At 40.9% G+C, this 22,621-nt stretch overlaps 1 protein-coding gene across 1 annotated transcript in view; it reads right to left on the bottom strand.

The window, feature by feature from the left end:
• CACNA1C (calcium voltage-gated channel subunit alpha1 C) overlaps positions 1-22,621 on the bottom strand; it is a 480,830-nt gene that overhangs the window by 432,215 nt on the left and 25,994 nt on the right. Inside the window, exon 3 of the mRNA XM_083572199.1 lies at positions 471-792. Within this exon, the coding sequence (XP_083428325.1) occupies positions 471-792 (322 nt within the window). The remainder of the gene's footprint in view (positions 1-470; positions 793-22,621) is intronic.

Raw genomic sequence — 22,621 nt, 5'->3', positions numbered from 1 at the left:
CTGGCAAAAAACTAAGTGGGCACACCACTGGGGTTTAAACCCCTCTGTTCCTACCCCTGGTGTGGGGGGTGTAAATTGGCCATTCCTTCCTCATCAAACTGGTCATTTGATGAGGATGGAGGAGGTGATTCACCCCTTACTCAGCTTATCTGCAGAAATAAGCTGAAGAGGAAGGGCTTGTGTGCTGTTTGTGTGTGCGCGTGTGTGTGCGCGCGCGTGTGTGTGCATGCACAAGTGTTTAGGTGAGATGGTCACAGTCACTTTGGGTCACACCCACCACCAGCATGCAGCCCCCAGAAGATTGACCAAGGTCATAAAAGATCTACCCCCGCTGATCTAGACGGAGACCAACCATATGTTGTTGCTCATGCAGTTCCTTCTAGTGCTCCCTTCAACCTTATGCACATGCTTAGTCATATTTGTAAATCACATTTGCATACTGACTCATATCACTCCATCAAAAAGGATATTTCCATTCAACAATACTGATGCATGCCCTCCGGATGGGATTTTTCAGTGTTAGACACAGCAGTGCCCGGGGAGGACGTGTAGCTGTGGTGGTACCCTGTTTTTTCTGTTTCCCATACTGCTGCCGTTTCCTCTGTGTGGAGCTGGCGGTGGATATTGTTGCATTGCCGGCTGCACCCATCAATTTGGCCTGCCTGGCAGCATCGATAGCAGCCTGCCAGGAAAGGGCTGCACCTGGAGTAGCGATATGCTCAGGTGCAAGCCCTGCAGCTGCATTGGCATTCATGTTGGCATGAGCTGGACGGGGACTCGCATAGTTGGAACCTAGGAGAAAGAGGAGCAAAGATTAAATATATACGAATAGAACAGAGTTTGCAACAGCGACAAAATTTTTGATAAACGTAATAGAATGATTTGTATATGCACATATCATAGCCAGTTACCAACATCCAGTCACACCCTAGTAGTGCGACCAAGAAACACGCCCTCCAATGCTGAAAATAGTGACATGCTTGAAATAAGTTTACTGGAGATCACCACTTGAACTTTCTGCACTTATGTATTGTTGAAGGTTCTATTATTTCGTATGCTGCATTCAATTACTCTGCTATAACCTGTATCCCACTCATTTATAAGTCATAACAGGGTTAGTGTTTTTTATTAAAACTATGTGGAAAAAAGAAAGGGGTGGACTATGTCAAGCAAGGTAGCCTTGAAAAGATCTGCAACACCTGGCAAGATTTCCTAGCCCTCTTTAGTGACAAGGAGCAGAATACAAGGATGACTGGCGCACAGCTTTGCCTGGTAACTAAGCTGCCCTTCCATTTTTATTCCTACTCCTCATTTCTTATTTTGGCTTTTATTTTGGCTCATGTTGTTACTGTTTGGCTTGTAATTAGATGGGAGGAGGCACATGGGAGATTAGGTGGGAGGAGGGACATAAAGACTGGGGGTGGCTGGGGTAAGTGGTGGGAAGGAGAGAAATGGCACATGTTGTTTAGTATTTTGAGCACTACCAGCTTAGTGCTTGTTAAATCTCAAACAATAAAAATCATTGCTAACAAAAAAGTCAGTGAAGAAAAACAAAAAAATGTATGGTTAATGCTGTTCCAATGGCCGCTCACCGGTTTCCCAGTGGGTGACAATTGCGGCCCCTCACTCTCAGCTTGCTTCCCCACCAGCCTGGGCACACATGTTTGCTGGCTGTTGGAAGGGAATTCCCCTTGGTCAGAGAGATCTTGGTGGGTGGTCTTCCTGCCCCCAAAGGTAATTTCAAATGAACCAATCTGTGGCCCCTCCTGGAGGGCAGTGACTTTAAATTTCTGGTGTATTCTGGGTGCCCCGTTAGAGAGGTCTCGGTGGATGTCCCTGTCCAGAAGTCAAGTGTGGGGCAGATGAACCATAGGGCTTCCAGCGGTGGCTTTAGGGCGGCTAACTCAATAGATCAACGTCTTGGGGACGCCACAATCCTTGGCATGAGCCCGAAGCAGTTCCAGCCCTACTGATTACACCTACACCTTTAATCCGTAAAACTGTGGCCATTTTTAATCCAGATCATTATTTTCCTGAGTTTGTACTGTCACACTTCACCATAGTATTAGTCCATGGTGGTGGGGAGGCACTGCGACTGGGATTGCCATTCAAAATCTAACTGAACAGCTGAACGCGTGTAATGGCAGACCATGCACTGCATTCTGCCTTAGTGCTCATGTGCAAGTGCTCTAGAGACAAAAATGCATCCAGCACCATCCCTCCAATGTTTAAGTTCTAGAGATCCAGGGGAGGAAGCTGAACCCTGAAAAATGACAGCTGCAAAAAGCTACAGTAACAAGATATTAACAAGGTATCACCACACCCCCAAAAAGCAAAAAATGAACAAAATAGGAATAGTAGTTTAGAGGTAACAAAAACGGGCTGTGAGCAATGAATGAAAATTGGCAATGAACAGGGTAGTTTTGTGTCATTGCAATGTGGGGAATCTCATACACCAGAGCAAGTTACTTGTTTTCCTTCCATCATAATGATGGCCCTGAGTGAACGCTTTTAAAACGCTCATATGGGGGGGGGGGGGACCACTGCACTTGGGGCTATGCAGCTATGGGGCTAAACCAACCCACTCCTGACATTGGGTGGCCTGTGGCCCCTGGGGGCCTTCCGTAGGCCTTCCACACATACCCTGATTGTCATTGTAGTATTTTGCTAGTACACTTAATAAAAGCCCTTTGTCGCCAAGAGAGCTTGTGTTACAAGGCAAATGACATATCCAAATAAGTAAATTTGCTTCAGTTTAGCCTTTCATTTGACAGTTAAACACCACGTCCTTCACCCCTTGCATGTAAACTGCCTATCAACCTAGCATACTCTTAAATTGTTACTATCTCCAGCCACTTGACACTGTTCTTTCTACCTGCTCATTTGGACCTACTTAGGAAATATGAAAGTTCACAAAGGGGAGCATAGATATTGGTCCTCCAAAAGCTAAACCTATTTTAGCACTTGATCAATTTGAAAAACACTATAAACAAAGATAGAGTGGCAGAGAAAATCTGACCTGACGTGTTCAGTGAAAAAATGGAGGTGAGAAGATGAGAGGTTTTATTCCTCAATCCTGCCTCCCCACACCCCAGCGATACAACCATTACAGCTAGCTATCAAAAGCCAACAATTTAGCTAAAAACAAAATAAATATTTAAAAAAATGGGAAGACGGGGGGGGGGGGAGGAGATTATAAAAACTACCTCAATAGGAAATATATGTTAAAAGCAAGCTAAATGAATAAAAATGTGGGAGCTTATTTAAAGGGGTTTTTTTCATACCATGCTGTGCTTGACCAATGGAATTTCCATATTAGTTGTACTGCAATGAAGCAAACAGAAGGCCCACCCAATAGTAGAAAAGTGTGGAGAAAGGTGTGTGAGGAGATGCTGCCACAAAGATAATGATGATTTAATTTATATATCAATATGCCAAAATAGGCTTCTATATGATCAACAGCTAAGTGAGTGAATAAATATTGGTTGCTGCTCACTTCTGTATGCCCACATTTGTTCATGACTCTTTTCCTCCAAGCCTGTTGGCCATTACATTCTTTGTCCATTTGGTTGTTATCCTAGTACAAGCACTGGGTGTTAACTCAATATAAACATTCATTCTTGGATAGCTTTATCCATTAAGCATGTTTCCATCTGAAACCCTATTAAAAATGAAAGACCATGCTGTGACATGTTAATTTGGAGCCAAATATATCAGTGTAGCCAGTGCATTCAGATATTTTACTATGTCCTATAATAAAGTCCAACAGAATAACAAAAACCACATGCACTCCATTTTAAATATTCAGGCAGAACTAGACTACTGGTAGCCATTGTGGTATACTCCAGATGTTGCCTGACTACAGCTCCCATCATCCCTGACCATTGACCATGCTGGCTAGAGCTGATAGGAGTTGGATTTCAACAACATCTGGAAGGTACCACATTGGCTGCCCCTATTCCTAGACAAAGGCAGACTCTGTATTAGTTTTCTAGCTCATCAAGGTAGAAGTACTAGTTATCCATAGCAAATCTTTGAGCAAAGTTTTTTATGTGTAATAAAGTTCACCATAGCATTAGTCCAGCAAAGAGGAAGTTCGTATTGAATGCATTTAAAGCTACCACTGCTATTTGGATGCAATGGTTTAGACTTACAACGGTAGGAAGAAGATTGCTTATGGAGAAATACTTTAATACGGAATGACATTCATATGATCAAATAGTAGCATCTTAGCACCAACATTTGATAATCATATCCAGCAATTATTTTGATGGTTATATCATAGAACTGTATAGAATTACTAAAAGAAACTATGGATATCATTTCCATTTGAACACTTGGCCTTTTTAATAAGTTATATAATGGGACTAGTAACTGAAGATGCTGAACTGGTAATACACATATTAAAACTAGGAAAAATATAAATTGCATCAATATGGAAAATGCCAGATGTTCAAACAAAAATGGAATAAAGAAGAAATTAAAAGCATAAAGAAATTATAGAATGTGTCTTGGCTAATGAAAGTGGCATTGATACTGTCTAGAAACAATTGGAAGATAAACAATAACTTTGTAAATAACTTGGAATAATATCTATTTTTTAGATTCAATATAGTGTTAACCAATGTTCTATAATATTCTTTGTGCATCCTCAAATTATTTTTTCTTGTTAAGTAAATAGTGATATAAATATTTGTTTTAATAGTAAGCATCGGAAGTGTACGTTTCAGCCATGGCATTGAACTTGTGGAATGTACCTTCTGAGGAAGGCACACCTGGCTCTTCTCACACTTGTTTCAGGCTAGAATAATTTTAAGCCTGTCTTACTTTTACTGATATCGGTGTTGGAGGTTTCAGGGTGGGTAAAAATGTAAAGTAAGAGTTAAAAACAAAAACAAAAACTATCTCTCATGGGCAAAACCCTGTGCAACATTACATGCACACAGGTTCTATTGCTTTCATTGGGAATTTTCTGTGTTTAACTGCTACCCAATTTGCAGCCAGTTATTTGAATGTTTCTCAAATCAGTTGAAATTTACTGTATATGTTTTTATATAATGCAAAGCAGGCATCAATGCCATAGCAAAATTGAACACTCTCTGCAAAGAGGATTAAGGTAAACCACCCAACAAAAATGAACAAACCTACCCCTCAACCCACAGATGCTATGGGTAGTTTTAGACATGTGTTGTTCAAGGTCAGAAGCCAAGCACCACACGCATGCATAGCTATGACTAATACATCACTGAAAACGTGTATGATTATTCAGTTAACAAAGACCCAATTACATGAAATTATTTAAAAATCCAACACAAAACTACAACTTGCTAAGCTTATATGATTCTTCAGATTAAGCAAATCAAAACTGGCGATTTATCAAATGGTTGGAAAGAAATCCTTATCATTGTGCAAATACGATTTGTAGATCATACATTTACATCCATTTATTAATTTACAGAATGTAGTTTGTAATTAGATTTCAAAGTGCTTTAGAAAACAACATCTTAATTACAGAGGTAAGAATGGGTGTGTGTGAATAATTGGGTTTTTCATCAGGCAAAGCAATGCCTCCTCACAAACAAATTTAATGCAAGATGTATGAAGAAGGCACCCTGCCAATCTCTCACAACAGGAATGTTTGGATTCTGCGTGTTACACATAAAATGCATGTTTGAAGTTAGGTAGCAGAGCAAGAAAGTGCTCCTCTGAATCCCCTTGCATGACTTGTTAGAGCCAACTCATTTCAGTCCCAGCAAGTACCATCTCCATCCCTACAGACCTGCCCAGGGTTAAGATCCGCAGAGAGTTTAGGGCTTTACACACCAATGTGAGCAGCTTGTATTAGGCGTCCAAAATTAACAGCAGACTTGTTTTTGTTCTGGTGTATGCAATGCTTTTTTTCTGTTTTGCAGCTGTGCAGTATGTGTTCACATTGTATTGTAGTGGCCACTGGCTACAAACAACAAAACTGAATCCCAAATCATGAAGGAGGGAGCATATATAGCAAACTTCGCTATCCAGGTGTTTCCCCTCACCTTCATGCAGGGTTGCCATATGTCCAGCAATGACTTTGACTCCCCCCCCCCCCAAAAAAACCCAACAACTTTTGTGTGTCTGAACCTTATGCCCAAGAAGGGAAGAATAATGTGAGTGGGAGTGGTAATTAGTATTGTGAAGGGTATATGTATGTTTCTTGTGTGTATCTGGTATTTCTATTGTTTTTAATTAAAAAAAAACTTGAGTTTCCTGTGCATCTGGATTTTTTTAATTGAAATTTTTGTGTGTGTGTATCATGGTCAATTAAAATTTCACATTCAAACAAATATAAACACATAGGTCCAGTGCTAGTCCTAGTTAGACTTCGTAATCAATAAAAAGGCCACATAAAGTTCACACTGACTTTACAAGACTAGAGAAAATGGAAGGATATTCTAGAGGTCGTACAGCATCACCTCAGCTGTGTTAGCAAACACTTTTCACAGCAGGGAATAGAGCATGTACTTGAAAAGAACAATTTTCAAATTACAAGGCCTACCTAGTTATACCAATCAGCCACTAGCTGAGAAAACAACTCACCAACAGCCCTACTTTAGAATTCCTCTGTCACATGTCCTGAAAATTCTATTAGAGATGTTTTCTTTATCTGTGACCAGCCTGTGGCCCCTGTTGTGGTATATTGGCAATAATTATATTAAGAAGCTAGATTGCCCTATAGCTGTGTAGATATGAAACAGCTGTAATTATTCCTTCACAGCACATAAGAAATTTATTCCATTTGTCTGAGCACTGACTGTCCTTGAGAGACTGCAGCTCCTTTCACCTCAGAAAAGGTGTTGTGTATTTTGAAAAGGCAGGATACAGTAGAAGGAAGTTCCCATATAGGAGGCAGAGGAGCTGGGTCATCCCTCATAGAAAAATGAACTTGCAGGTTTGCACAGATTGTGCCCTGATTTTCAAAAGGATTACTACCCAAACACAGTGAAGTCATTTTATGCAGAGAGATTAATTGCAGCCCTGTGAGTCAATATACAACGGGAAAGAGACCAAATCCAGGAAAACAACTTGAGAGGAGATTAATATGTATTGAAGGAAAATGAACAGAGTGTCTAGTTCTTCTTAGATGACTGTTGCTTTCATATTGTTCATCCAAAACTAGAAGTAAATCAAAGAGCACAGTATCTAATTGGGAGTAGAGGAGTGTGATCTAGGTGTACTCAGATAGCTCAAACTAAATCCATTGTAAAGAAATCCCTTCGGTGAAGCACTTTTCACAGGTGCTCACAAATTACTGGCTGGGCTTGCATTTAAAACTCATATAACCGCTGTTCTAAAACAACTGCATTGGCTGCCAGCGACTTAGGCCTCAAAAAACTACCTTCCTTCCCTTCAAACCCTCCCAGGTATTAAGAACAACAGAGGGGCCCATCTTGGCAGTTCCACCTTCCTCATAAGTTCAAGTTGAACTGTTTTTAATTCTGAATTTTAATTTGTTGAAACCCACCCTGGGACCTGTTAGTGAAGGGTGAGCAGAAGAGGAGGAGGAGGAGGAGGAGGAGGAGGAGGAGGAGGAAGATGTTTGGATCATGAGCAACAACTCACTTGCTGCACTATAAAACTAACCAGATCATCTGTAAAGACAATTAGATCATTTTCTGGTTTGGGAGTGCAGCTACAAGGATTCTGCAAAATTAAGAAACCTGTGCAGCCATAATTACTGTGTCCCTAACATGCTGGGCCAGGACTTGGTTGTCATACAAATAAACAGCTACAGCATTCTACATTTTTTTAAAGTGTTCTGCAATTTTGAAAATTTGTCTCTCCCTTATTACTACTTATTAGTTGCATTGAACTGGGGCCTTTTATTTTCTAGACACTGCACTTTCCAAGGGGATTGCAAACGTATCACTGTCTATCTAGACAAAATTGCCCTGGCAAGTACTTCCAACATGGGGGAATAGCACTATTTCCCTGCACAATCCACTAAATTTAGTTTCTGTCAACAATGATTCTCAAGTCTCTTTTTCTCTAGCGATGTTACAGCACATCCACCATGGTCACATACTGATAGTGCTATAACGTCACTGGAATCTATGTCCCTATTAACTACTGCTGCACCATTTTTAATGTATCTCTATTGCCTATGGCACAGAAAGGTCCATTATAAGTGCCTCCTGACTAGTCATCCTGAAATGAAACCTCCCTGTTTTTGCTTCTCCTACCTTTGTCCAAAGTTTGAGTGCGGTACATTTCTCTAGCAATTTGGGAGGTGGAGATCCCTTCCATACAGTATTATCCCCAGGCTGCAAAGCTCCTCTTTATTATGTGGGGATATGGACATCCCCTTGCTGTGGCTTGAATAAGGAAAATACATGCAAATGAGAGCAATACCCTCCCGGAAAAAGGCTCCAATGATTGCATGCTTGAAACTTAAGAATGCCACTTCCATTGGGCTTCTTTGTTTCTACTATTATAACATGCACCATAATGGAGTCCTCTGGCTTGAATTAATTTCAAATGATCACTCTCTAATGGCAGATTTATATGAGCAAATATTGCAGGTATTGATTACTGATAAGGACCTGTCTCTTTTATGAGACTCCAAGTCTGCAGACATTAACCATACTAAATAACTATAGGCAGTAACAAATGACTTGATCTCCAGGCAGTTTATAGAAACAGCTTCAATTAGAAACACTAGCACTCAACGAAAGCTGGAAGAAAGCTAGCCAATTCCAAAAGCAGAGTTATTTCCAAAGGTTGTAGAGAACTACAGGCAGAGTGCTAGAAACCCAACAGAGCTGTTGATAATGGCTATTTGAATAGCCAAGTGTTTGAGATTTTTATCTATCCAAATTGGGGTCCTTTCATTTTCAAGGCATGAAAGTTAATTTCAAGATTTAACGGTATCATCAAAATCCTAAACAAAGATTCCAAATACAGATTTGTAAAGCATCCTTAATGCAGCCTGTCAAACGAGACTGGAATGTGAGTCAAATACATGCAACGACCAATTTAGCTCATCCAAATGACATGCAATTGCACACATGTGCAAGGCGCTGGTCCCAGAAGTAGTCCCCAAACATCATAAAGACATCATGACAAGGAGCAGGGCAGGGGGTCCAGAATGGGCAGGGGTCCAGAACAGAACCCCCATGCAAAACCAGTATTGCCTGTATTGAAGCGCCAAATTTTATTTGTTTGTTTATTTATTTATCAAAATTTATACACCTCTTAGTTGTAAAAAAAAAAAAAACCCTCAAAGCAGTTTACAAAAGGATAAAACAATAAAAATCCATTTTAAAATTGCCTCCATACTTTAAAACATACAAAAGTCAAAATACTAAAACAGATTAAAATTATCTCAACTATCTAAGCATCTAGGTAGGCTTGTCTACATCGAAATGTTCTTAGCAGGTGCCAGAAAGAGTACAGGCACCTGCTTAATATCAATAGGTAGGGAGTTCCCATGGTTGCTGTCACACTAAATGATGCAGTTCTTACAAATGCGGAATGGGTACCACGTGGCACCTGTAGTAGTGCCAATTCTACCATGGGCGCATGTGGGGTAAGGCAATCTCATAGGTAAACTGGTCCCAAGTTGTTAACAGCTTTCTATACAAATAGTAATACCTTGAACTTGGCCCAGTAGCAGATCTGCAACCAGTGCAGATCCCTGAACACAAGTGGTATGTGCTTGCAAGGCGCCACTCTTGTCAGCAATCATGTTGCAGCATTTGCACTAACTGTAGCTTCCAGATCAAGCATGAGGGAAGCCCCACACATAGTGCATTGTAGTAATCCAGTCTTGGAGTAACCAGCACATGAAATACCATGGCAAGGCTTTTCAGGAATGGTCATAGCTGCTGAACCAGTTGCAGTTAGTAAAAGATACTTCTAGCCAGTGAGGCCCTTGACAGAGCTGGTTCAAGAAACACCCCCGAACAGTGAACCTGCTCTTTCCAAGGTAGGCCACTGACCAACTTCTCAGACCCACAGTGCCTCTATCTTACTGGGATTAAAGCTCAGATTGTTTTTCCTTATCCGTTTCACTACCGTATCTAGGTAATGGCCCAGGGACTACACAGCCTCTCCTGATTCAGATGTTGTAGAGAAATAGAGATGAGTGTCATCAGAATACTGATTCTACCATGCTCTGAAACTCCTAATGACCTCTTCCAAAGGCTTTATGTAGGTATTAATTAGCAATGGAGATAAAATAATCCCTTGTGACACCCCATTATGTAGCCACCAGTGGGCTGGAAGGCACTCTCCCAATGCTACTCTCTGGACGTGGTGCTGAAGGTAGGATTTGGAACCACAGTGCCTCAAATTTCCATTCCCTGGAGCAGTCCAGGAGGCTACTATTGTTGATGGTATCAAAGGCCGACTAGAGATCAAGAACAGAAGCAAGGTTGCATTCCTTCTGTCCTGCTCTCTGCAAAGTTCATCCATCAGGGTGATAAAAGCCAACTCAGTTCCACAGCCAGATTGGAATGGATCTAAATCATTTGTGTCCTCCAAAAATGTCTGCTCCTGCCCCGTCACAGCTCTCTATACAACCCTCCCCCAAAGGTGGGAATATGCAACTGCAACAAGTGCAGAGTCAAGAGCACTTTGAAGCTGAGCGAATTTATCCTCAGAATGCATAGCCAGTTGATCAGAGCAGGAGAACAGGTCTTTGAGTGCTCCAGAGGTCCCCACCAGCACCACACACACTCAGTCAGTAACCTCCAAACCATCCAAAATAACTCCGTTGGTCAGCTATTAGAGGACACAATGCAAGCTGCAAAATGAGCCTTCTTCACAGCACACACTGCCACACAGTAGGCATGATTATGTGTTCTTACCAGTGTTTGGTCAGCTTCATAGTGAAACTTGTACTTGTCAGAGTACCAAGGAGCTGCTCGGGCTTCAAAATGCCAGAGAAGATGCTCAGCAGCAATAATGTCAACAGCCTGTTTCATCTCACCATTCCATAGCGAGATGAGGGCTTCAACAGGATCACAAGCTTTTTCCACTGCTTCAGTAACATATCAGGTTCCACCAGAGCTTTTTCCAGAGCTTCAGTAACATATCAGGTTCCACCAGTCTCTGAGGGCTTTACTTCTGTATCCTGACTGGGGCACCTCTGCCCCTATGTAACCTGCAAGTGGCAACCCAGTGACCCAAATATTGTCAGTTGGCTGCTATGATTCCATGATTCTATTATTTAAAGTTGTTTGACCATAGCAAAATATTCCAAAGCAGAATGGCCTACTTCTTAATTGCATTATGGCGTCATCTGAGGTACTTTGCTTCTTAGCCATGCAAGGGTCTGGACACATAAGCATGGAAACACAACACACATGTTGAAATGTAAAAGCAGAGGTCCCCCACAACAAAATGTAACATTGACTACATTTTAAAATGAACTTTTGTCTTTGGATAGACAAAAGGCATGTGTCCTCTTTGCTTCAATTCATTTTAAACAACATTTGTGATTGTTTGGTCTGTCTCCCAGGTTCCAAATAAAAGCCAAGAACAGTTCATTCTTTCAAACATCAATGGCATATGTTTATATCTGCATAACATTTTTTAGTTATAAATAACGGGTGGTATCCAACATTAGTCATAATCAAAGTAAACCCATTGAAATTAATGAACATAACTAACATATGTACATTAATTTCAGTAGGTTTACTCTGGGTAGAATTTGGTTGGATTCAACCCCACAGTTTTATTTGTTGACAAATTAATGGGCATTATCAAAAGGCTAATATGGACATTATCCATATAACATAACTTTATACATTATAACTGAGCATTATCAAAAGGGTAATATGAGGACTACCATGTGTGCACTGAGATTGTCTATGGGTTTCTTCCCACTGCAGCCCATTGTTGTACCCTCCCCACCAAAAAAAATAATATCTTGTGAGAATTGACTCACCAGTAGGTATGAAGAACCTTTGGTTCTCCAGATGTTGCTGAGTTACAACTCCGGTTGGACCCAGCAAGCACGGCCAATGACAAGAGGTGGTGGGAGCTGTAGTTCAGCAACATCTGGAGAACCAAAGATTTACCATACACGGTTCAGAGCAAGAATCAAAAGCATCAGGAAGGGATGCAGCTTATCATCCAACCTCCTTCACCTATGTATGTGGGAAAGCATGCACCCAAGGGTGAGGGATGCTGGCCATAACTTAATAAAAACAGTTAAATTACTTGATTTAATTAGGTAAGAAAGTAACGTAAAGGACCCCTAGACAGTTAAGTGCAGTCAAATGCGACTATGGGATGAAGTGTTCATCTTCACTTGCAAGCTGAGGGAGATGGCGTTTGTCTGCAGACAGCTTTTCTGGGTCATGTGGCCAGCATGACTAAACCGCTTCTGGTGCAACAGAACACCGTGACGGAAGCCAGAGCACACAGAAACGTCGTTTAATTTAATTATTTGATTTAATTATTCAAATTGGATTCATTAGACAGATTTATCTAGAATGGAAGTAATGTGAATGTGGCCCAAAGAACTTGACGCAGGGGAGATGGGAGTACCTAGCAGACTGGATGACCAGATTTTCCCTTCCCCCAGCCCATGTGACATGGAGGATGGAGCAAGCTTGTTTTCTCCTGCTTCAGAAGCTATTTGAAGATGGCTATCATATCTCATTTTGGTCTCCTCTTCTCCAGGCTAAACATACCCAATTGCATCAAACATTCCTCACTAGGTTTGCTTTCCAGACCCTTGGTCATTTTGGTCGCCCTCCTCTGCACACATTACAGCTTGTCAATATCATTCTTAAATTGTAGCGCCCAGAACTAGACACAGTATTCCAGATGTGGTCTGACCAAAGTGGAATAATGTGGTGCTATTACTTCCCTTGATCAGGACACTATACTTCTGTTGATGCAGCCTAGAATAGCATTAGCTAGGAGCAGAACCAATGGTTTCAAATTACACGAATGGGCATTCCGACGAAACATCAGGGTGAACTTTCTGACAGTAAAAGCTGTTTGACAGTGCAACAAACTCAAGGTGATGGACTCTCCTTCATTGGAGGTTTTTTAACAATGAAGAAGATGGATGGCCAGCTGTCACAGATGCTTTAGTTGAGATTCCTGCATTGCAGGTGGTTGGACTAGATGACTCACAAGGTCCCTTCTAACTGTACAATCCTATGACTCTATGATACTATAAAGTACATTTATTTAAGCTATTTTCTTCAGGTAAATTGATAGGCTGAGTCTAAGGCTCAGTGTTACAGCTAATAAAAATTCTTAAAGAGTATAGAAAGTTACTGTGTTGTTGCAGCCTGGTGGCCAGTGCAGAATTATAGTTCTGAGATTCCAGTTGGCTTAAACTCAAGAGCTGGCCTTCAGCTTAACTGTATCATGAATCCAGATGTTAAATGGTAGTCTCTCTGGGGAAAAGATTTATTTTTGTTTCGGTAACATTGTAGAACTTGCAATATATTTTAAAATATAACATACTGGCAGAGCTTTAACAGTTAAAACTAAATGTCAGAAAATGTAAAAGTTCAGCTGCTTCTTACAATAGGAATTAAGCCACACAGCAGAAACTCCTTACTATAGTATACGTTTTACAGCCAAGTCATCCAAAATCCTGCATACGCTGGCTATAAAATCTTTACAATAGCTTTTTTTACAAATAATTAATGTAGCATATGCTACATTAATTATATTAAATCCAGTATCACAGCAGTTAAAAAACTACATTCAACCACTGCAAACTAATGCTACCATGAGGACTGTAATTTTTATATTTCCTGACTTTATTTCATTATTTTCAACATAAATGTTCTCTAGTGCCTCAGCAATTTGCATCCAGTTAACTTTTAAAGAGAGAGAATATAAAACAGCTGTAGTACTGTAGAATACATAACCAAGTTACAGAACTTTTTCTGAAAAATGTAACACCACAATCCTATTCCTGTTACTTAGAACAAAATCCCATTGTGATCAATGAGGCTTACGCTCAGGTAAGTATGCATTGAACTGCAACCTTTTGTTACAAGCTTTCATGGACCACAGCCCACTTCATCAGATGCATGGCGTATGAACTGAAAATCCCACGCCATCCAGGCATTTGATGAAGGGGTCTCTAGTCCAGTAAAGCTGATGCCACAATAAAATGTGTTAGTCTTCAAGGTGTCAGAAGACACTTTGTTGGTTTTGGTGACAAAAACTAACATACTCCTATGTAAACCTTTGTTATATATCTTAAAAATATAAAACCAAAACCTGTCTGCCACATTCTCCCTTGATTATTGTCTTTTAACCTTACCTCAGTAGAAACAATCAGCTTCTGAGAGCTACCCAGTTTACAATTTCATTTGTGCTTTTTTCGCTAATCAATCAACTAGAGCGGGGGATGGGGGGACAGAGCTCACTCAAGGCCTGCAAAATGAATATTGGGCCTACAGTATCAACTCTTCCTTGTTGTTGTTGTTGTTTAGTCGTTTAGTCATGTCCGACTCTTCGTGACCCCATGGACCAGAGCACGCCAGGCACTCCTGTCTTCCACTGCCTCCCGCAGTTTGGTCAGACTCTCTTCTGACCAAACTCCCGCAGTTTAGTCAGAAGAGACCCCAACTCTTCCTAAAATAGGTCAAATCTGAAGATTTTGTGACATCAATTGGTTTGTACCAAAACGAACTGCAGCCTAAAGTAGAGTATTATAGTATAGACACTCTTTGTTTAAGAATGACAACAGACATTTCTGACAGAAAATGAGAGGGGAAGTCATATGCATTATAAATTTAAATTATTCATCTAAGCTAACTACTCTAACAAAGGAATCTTGGGAAATATATTTCTCTGGAAGGACTAGGAATTCTCAGCATCTACACAAAATTACAACGGAGTCTAGCTGACTACATTTCACATTGTTATATATATGAAAAGATGAGAATTCCATGAAGAGAAAACTCCTGAAGAAAGAATAACTGAATCCACTGGATGAAAGTAGCAAGATTACCTCAAAGACCAGCAGGGCCTAACAAACGTATTTTATAAGGCTTGTTATCTTTCTATCTCAGAGGACTATGATGAAAATGAAAATTAATCAGAAACACAGTAAAATTAGTTGTCTGCTTTGACAAGTAACATACAGTCTATACTAAACAACATTGTCTGAAAGGTTAAGTTGGGAAATGTTATTATGTAATTATCTATTTAGAGTTTAGAGTTCCTCTTGTAATGCTAAATGAATATGCAGTTAGTTCCTTTTAAAGGATTACTTCTGTATATCTGTAAATTGTTTTAAGCCACTTTGATTATTGTCATTGCAGCAGAAGAACAGGATATAAATCTTTTAACTATATAATATCAAATGTCACATAATTGTGCAATTGCTAACAATTTTAATGTCTTTCGCTGCCTCACATTTGAGCCCTTGGAATGGCAGAATCCTGTCAGCTGAGGAAAGCAGCAAGAGTGCCTCAGAAATCAATAGAACTAATGAATATGATTTAAAAATATTTGTTATAGCCTTAGATGATTTGTTTATATATCACATTTTCCACCAATACATTTGTGTTCAAGGTGGTTCATCTATTCTCCTCAGATTTCTTTACCAAGGAAATCCAAACTCAGCAACAACAGCACAAATTTGCATGAGGAAAGAACTGCCAACTAACATTTACTGTTTGGAACTTAACACTCAACCCACATATCATTTTCACCTGGACAATACAGGAACTGAAAATCTATGTTCAGAGTAACGTTTGACTCAAATCCTCAAAATCCAGGAATGGCTGGGGAACATAGAAGATGGGTTTGAGCAATATTTTCCTTTCTCTATCCAGACCCCTTCTCTATGGCTTGGCTGACTCATGCTTGTTCTGATTGGCTCCACCAGAAAGCATGAAGGAGAAGAGAGGTAGATGGGAAAGAAAGAAGCAGTCCTTGCTTCAGGGCTGGCTGCCAAGTTAAAAACATTAAAAGAACCCTGCTAGTCCACCTAGTGAGCCCAGGATCTTGTTTGCAATGGCAGCCAGCCTGATGCCTCTGGGAAGTTTATAAGAAGAGCATGAAAGCAAACACCTGTTTTTCCCCCCTGGTATTTGGTATTCACTGTGTTTAGACTTAGAGGATACATTAAGTGATCTTAGCTAATAGGCACTGGAAGACCACTACCTCTGTAAATGTATATAAAACCCATCAAAACTGGCTACATGTTAATGTGCTAATTGTGTAAAAAACAAAAAACAAAAAAACACACCAATTGTTGCTTCTGAAGGGTTGCTTTTCAGGAAAGATTCAATGCAAGTTGGGGGATTATGTACTTAGCAACGTTATCCCATTTACTTTTCCGCTACAAGTCCACAGAGTTTCATTTCCTGATGTCCAGAAAGCCTGGATTCAAATGTTGCAACCTTAATTAGACTCACCTGTAATATCTAGAGCAAATGCAGAACTTAATTGAGAAGATCAATAATAAAATATGTCAATTTATTTTATCATAAATATATGTGCATGTTGCATTTATTTGTATTGTTTATCCATTTCTCCCTAGTCCATCCTCTCTCCAGAATGTATCAAGCTGTCAAAGACAGAAGAACTCACTCCTTTAGGGAGGTTTCAGGAGTGGGCAATAGTGCAACCACAACTGGAGGGTTACATAAGGGCACAATCCACAGGGAAGGTCTCTTTTGTGAATCCCATTGAAACAAATGTGGGTTGTGCAACAGCACTATCGTGGATTATGGGCAGATAGATAGATATTAAGAGACTGAAAACATGCACAATAGCCTTTCAATGATGGAAAAATGAACACACGGAACAGCAAATAATCAGCACACAGTACAGACTGTGTAATTCCCAGTAACAATAAAAGATGCACTTTCTTTATGGATTTTCTTCTAATCCTGAAAAAGCAACAGTGCCATGTTTTCTGTCAGTATTTAATTATTTAGCTTAGGAAGCAGAAAAACACAGAGATTAACATCACCAAAAACGTTGCTGCATCCCTGATTTCTTACACACAGCATGATTAGCCAATGTTGCATTCATTGCCTCTCCCATAATAGATTTCTTTTTCTAAAAAAGATCTGCTCGTACAAACAAAACCAGCAACCAGTCAAGCAGTGTCACAGTGGGAAGAAGAAGCTATAACAGACCCGAGATTTCTTCCCTGTCTGTTTCAGATTAGATGGCTCTGGAAGGCAGCATTTCAGTTTAAACACAAACACACACACACATACAGCATTTTCCTGAATTACCACAGCATCTATACTTTAATTATTCAGTGAACGGGGTCCTGATACCCTGCTAGCAGTAAAGGCAAATGATCTTCTCACTTACCGGCTAATTTAGCTTTCTGCGGCTCAAGCTGCAACATCGCAGGTGCTGTGATCCCCCTCCTCACTGGCTTTGATAGGCAGATTAGTGGCCAATCACTATCCAGGATTTCCCCTCACTCACCCTTCCCTCCGTTATCACTATTCTTTTTATATGGACCTTTCCAGACTGTAATTAACCTGTTAGCCCGCTCTACCCAACTCAAAACACAGGTAACACCTTGTCTGAGAGAGTTCTCTCAGTGGGGGGAAAGCCAGGGCTTCCTCAACAGACCCACCTGAGGCAAAGAAGCAAGTTCAAAGAGGGGGCTTTGGTGAGCAACAAGCATGCTGAATCAATGTGCCTGATACCTTTAATCTGCATAGAAACTGCCATCCTTGTGTTTATAGCTATAGGGAACAAACTGAGTCAGCGTCGAGCAAAAATAGCAGTGATAGCCGCAGATGACCATGCTAGTACTTTTTACCCATTTGTCAATCTTATTTCTTCTCAAAGGGAAAGCTATCTGGAAGCATATTAATAAAGGCATGTTGGCTTCAGTAGAAAACACCTATAGTCGGAAGGGAAAGGGTCGACTTCTGTGCCAAGTGGGTACAGCAACTAGCCACACTGATTGAGCTAATCTCTCCACCTCACTGAAAATGTCCAAAAGAATTTGGAAGAAACTACTTAGCCGACACCCTTCTGAAGTACCCCCACAGGCTCCCAAAGTGTTCCCGGGCACAATTCAAGGCACTAGTTATGACCTACAAACAGTTTAAGTCCTGCATGCATACCTTCATAAATTCCTTACTTTATGAGCCCGTGAGATTCCTTCTTTCTTTTTAGAATGCCCTATTAAAATGCTCCATATGCGCTCCAAATTTACTCAGTTAAAGCACACTTCCACCTGGCTTATAGAGAGCTCTCTGAGGGTCTCTTCAAACAGGCCTCCCAGGATGCAGTCTCTATATATGGTGAGGCATGAGAGCTAATATCAGACTGTGCTATAATATAGAGAATATACTCTCTGAGTCAAGACATGTGTGTACAAATATAAGCCCTGTACATACAACCCACTCATCACAAAAAGTGGATTGGGTGGGTAGAACGTAAACATGTACAGAAGTGCGTAGATATACCTCAGCCTGTACATACTGTTCTATATGTGGCTGTGGGGTGAGCCTCAGGTATACATATGTGAACTGGTCTGTGGTTAAAAAAAGTCTTTCTTAGTCTGAACCACTGGGGTTTAAAAAAAGGATAGGCCACTTCTAAATTTCCCCCTAAATGTAGGGTGACAGTTTGTAAGGTGGAGCAGAAAGTAAAACACGGGGGGCTCAGAAACTGTTCTACATATGCAAAACTCACCTCAGAGCTTTCTGGATTAAACTCTTGATTTTGGAATGTCCATCATCTTCACCCCCACAAAATATGGGAGAGTCATCTTCTGGATTTCATTTTAAAAAATATTTGTATTTGAAACTGGTACAGATGAGGGCAGAATCTAGACGTGTGTGTAATAGCTTTTAAAGAAAGTCACGGCAGCAGGTACATTGTATGTACACTTTTTTTGCTGAGGTGCTGCATGTCGAAAAATATTTTGTCACCTTCAAACAGTTTTCTTTACAAATGTTTAGACCTCAGACTTCCCACAGATCTTAGGAGCTTTTATAAACTACAGGAAACTTGGACAGCTTAAACTCTTGTTGATGGACTGAGTATAATTCAAAGGATTTATAGACACAAGGGTGAGTCTAGAACAGATCCTTAAAATGTTGAACAATAGGAAGCTAAAAGTGTTATATCTGGTCTTTTGGACTCAACCACTGCTCCTTATATTATAGTGTGCTGTTTGTATTTTTGTCAACTGATTAAAGTTTTTTCACTGGCCCATTATTTGGCTTTTAGCAAGTTAATGTAAAGGCAATTCCATACTCAGCAGGAATATTCCATTTTCTGGTCCCTGGTAAATCACTGTCCCTATTTTGCCATTTGGAATGCCTTATTAAAATGAAGGCAGCATTTTTTCCTGTGCAGAAATAATGACATTATCTGCTGGAACACCAGGGTAATTGACAGACTTTCCTTCCTCTGGCAAGTGAACCCGATGATAAAGCTTTCAAGTTTGTTATAGATTAGCAAAGGAGACATCAGAGAACAAAGAAAATAATCAAGTCAAGAGGCTAGATGCTTCTTTCCTTTTCTTTGTTCAGGTTCTTACTTCATCCTAAGAGGTTACATGGTAATGCTTCTCTGCAATGTTGTTTGCATTTCTAATTAAAAGCTAAAGATTGCAGTAATGCTTTTGACAAACTCCCCCATGATATTCTTGCGGAGAAGCTGGGCTAGACAATCCTACCAATCTATTTTATCCTTACAACAACCCTGTGAAGTAGTTTAGGCTAAGAGATAATAACTGGCCCACTGTCAATAATAATAATAATAATAAATTATTTATACCCTGCCCTCCCCGGCCAGGAGTCAGGGCGGCTAACAGCAAATACAAATTACAATAAAACGTAATAGAAAAAAACAAAAACAGTTAATTAAAATACGGCTTAAACTACAGCTTAAAATACAGTTTAAAATGCAGCCTCATTTTAGTAGTAGCCCATTAATCAAGACCATAAAGGGAGGAAACATCAGATATTCACCTGAGCCAGCTATTCATGCTGCTGCTCAGCAAAAAAGCCAAGGGAAATTTATATGCCAAACAGAGCGTTCCACCAAGTTGGGGCCAGTGCTGAAATGACCCTGGCCCTAGTTGAGACCAATCTAACCTCCTTGAGGCTTGGGACCTCCAAAGTGTTGTTATTTATGGACCTTAAGGTCCTCCATTGGGCATACCAGGAAAGGCAGTCCCGTAGGTACGAGGGCCCTAGGCCGCATAGTGCTTTAAAGGTGAAAACCAGCACCTTAAACCTGACCCTGTACTCCACCAAGAGCCAGTGCAGCTGGTAAAGCACTGGATGAATGTGATCCCACAGCAAGGACCCTGTAAGGAGCCTCGCAGCGGCATTCTGCACCCGCTGGAGTTTCTGGGGCAGCTTCAAGGGCAGACCTGCATAGAGCGAGTTACAATAATTAAGCCTGGAGGTGACCGTCGCATGGATCACTGTGGCCACATATGGGCAAGAAAGGTAAGGGATCAACTGCTTAATACAGCAGAGATGGAAAAATGCCACCTTTGCTGTGGCTGCAACCTGCGCCTCCATAGAAAGGGAGGCGTCAAAGGTTACACCCAAACTCTTGACAGAAGGCACTGTCACTAATTGAGCCCCCGCAAGAGATGGGAGTTGGCCCCTCAACCCCATGTCGTCCGAACCCAGCCACAGCACCTCTGTCTTCGAATGATTTAACTTCAACCGGCTCCTATGCAGCCATCTAGCCACAGCTTCCAACCATCTGGTCAGTGTGTTCGGGGCTGAGTCAGGGCGGCCGTCCATCAACAGATAAAGCTAGGTGAAGCTTATTGACTGTGTCAGGATTTGAATCCTAGTCTCCCATGACCTAGTCAGATTCTGCAAGCTCTACCACATTTGACTTAATACCCATTGGTATGAGGAAAAGCCATGTAATCAGTTTGGGAATGGTGGAATATACATGCTTCCTTTTTAAAGTACTACACAACCCAAAATGGCTTCTGAAAAGAAAAGACAAGAAAAAAGGGAGGGGGGAGCCAGTTCAAACCCAACCAGTATTTTGAAAGATGCAGACTAAAACAATTTATTGACATTGATTTCAGCTTAGCACTGTCAGTTTCAATTGTCTACAGCTCTTCTTACTAGAAGAAAGTTAGCCTCAGAGGTTCACCTGAAATGCAAAATTTAATTGTACATCTACACTACATTGAATACTGCTGTAGAAGTGCCATTATGAAAGTGTTATAATGTGTACATGTGGGCAAGCAAACATATATACTAATTTTGGATACAGACTACAAGAAAATGCAACCTTTTAAATTTCCTTCTTCATCAGATTTGGCATAAGCGGAAGGTAGAGTACATCTGCATGACCTGATTGGCTGAAGTGTCCTTCAATTTCATTATCAATTAATTGACAATTTGCATTTAAAATGCAAATAAACCTCCTGCTTCTAGGCAAGATTACTCTTATATACAGTATACATGTTCTGATGTGGGTAGGTGAAAATATAAGCCCCATTTTCTTCAAAAGAACTTACTCCCAAGTAAATGTTCATAGAATTGCTGTCTTCCGCTGCAATCCTTTGCATGCTTACTCCCAAATAAGTTCCACTGCCTTCAAGGGGGCTTTCTCTAAGGAAAGTGTGCATAAGAATGTGCCAAGACTACAATTATGAACAGTGTATATTAGTATTCACTCTTACCTAGGAGTACAGTAAGCCCCAGTGAAGTCAATGTGATTTACTTCTGAGTAAATATGGATAGGATTTTGCTGATAGACACTTTACAGATAACTTGTTTATCAAATCTTGACGCCGTAGTGTTTAAATAACCAGATCACAGGCAGCTACAAATGCAATCTTTCATAAGAATATACAGTGGTGCCTCGGGTTACAGACACTTCAGGTTACAGATGCTTCAGGTTACAGACTCCGCTAACCCAGAATAGTACCTCAGGTTAAGAACTTTGCTTCAGGATGAGAACAGAAATCGTGTGCCAGCGGCAGCGGGAGGCCCCATTAGCTAAAGTGGTACCTCGGTTTAAGAACAGTTTCAGTTTAGAAAGAACCTCAAGAATGAATTAAGTTCTTAACCCGAGGTACCACTGCATTCCATACACAAAACCCTACTTTTGCACATGAACATTGCCCAGTTTTATATTCTTAGTATTATTTAATTTGCCTGCTTTTACTGAAGGCCTGTAGTGTAGGGTTACCAGATGTCCCCATTTTCCGGGGGCAGTCCCTGGATTTGCGAATCTGTCCCTGGACAAATTCCATCCCCGGAATGTCCCCGGATTTCATCTAATGTCTCTGGGAAACATGGCAGCGGCAGTGGCAGTCTCAGCAGCCCGGAGCCAGCCTGGTAGTGCAGTTGGCTCTGGCTGGCTTCAGGAGCTGCTCGCTTCCATGGCACCTGCCATTTTGTCTCACCAGAAGTCCCCATATGATGGCGGTGCAGGGGCTCTAAGATGCAGCTTCCGGGCTGCCTCCACTCTCCCTGACCCCAGCAACTAAGCTGTGAAGGGAGGCTTAATGCTGCCTATCGGAGCAGCCCTGATCCCAACTCCTACTTGCATACAAGCAGGAGCAGGGCGGGGATCTCTCAGCTGTGAAGGGAGGCTTCACGCTGCCTATGGAGTTTGCGTGCAAGCAGGAGGGGGCAGGTTTCTCTCAGTTAGGCAATGGGAAGCC

This window comes from Podarcis filfolensis, assembly GCF_964270895.1.
Source record: "Podarcis filfolensis genome assembly, chromosome: 10".
NCBI lineage: Eukaryota > Metazoa > Chordata > Lepidosauria > Squamata > Lacertidae > Podarcis > Podarcis filfolensis.
This window is presented reverse-complemented; position numbering and strand designations above follow the sequence as displayed.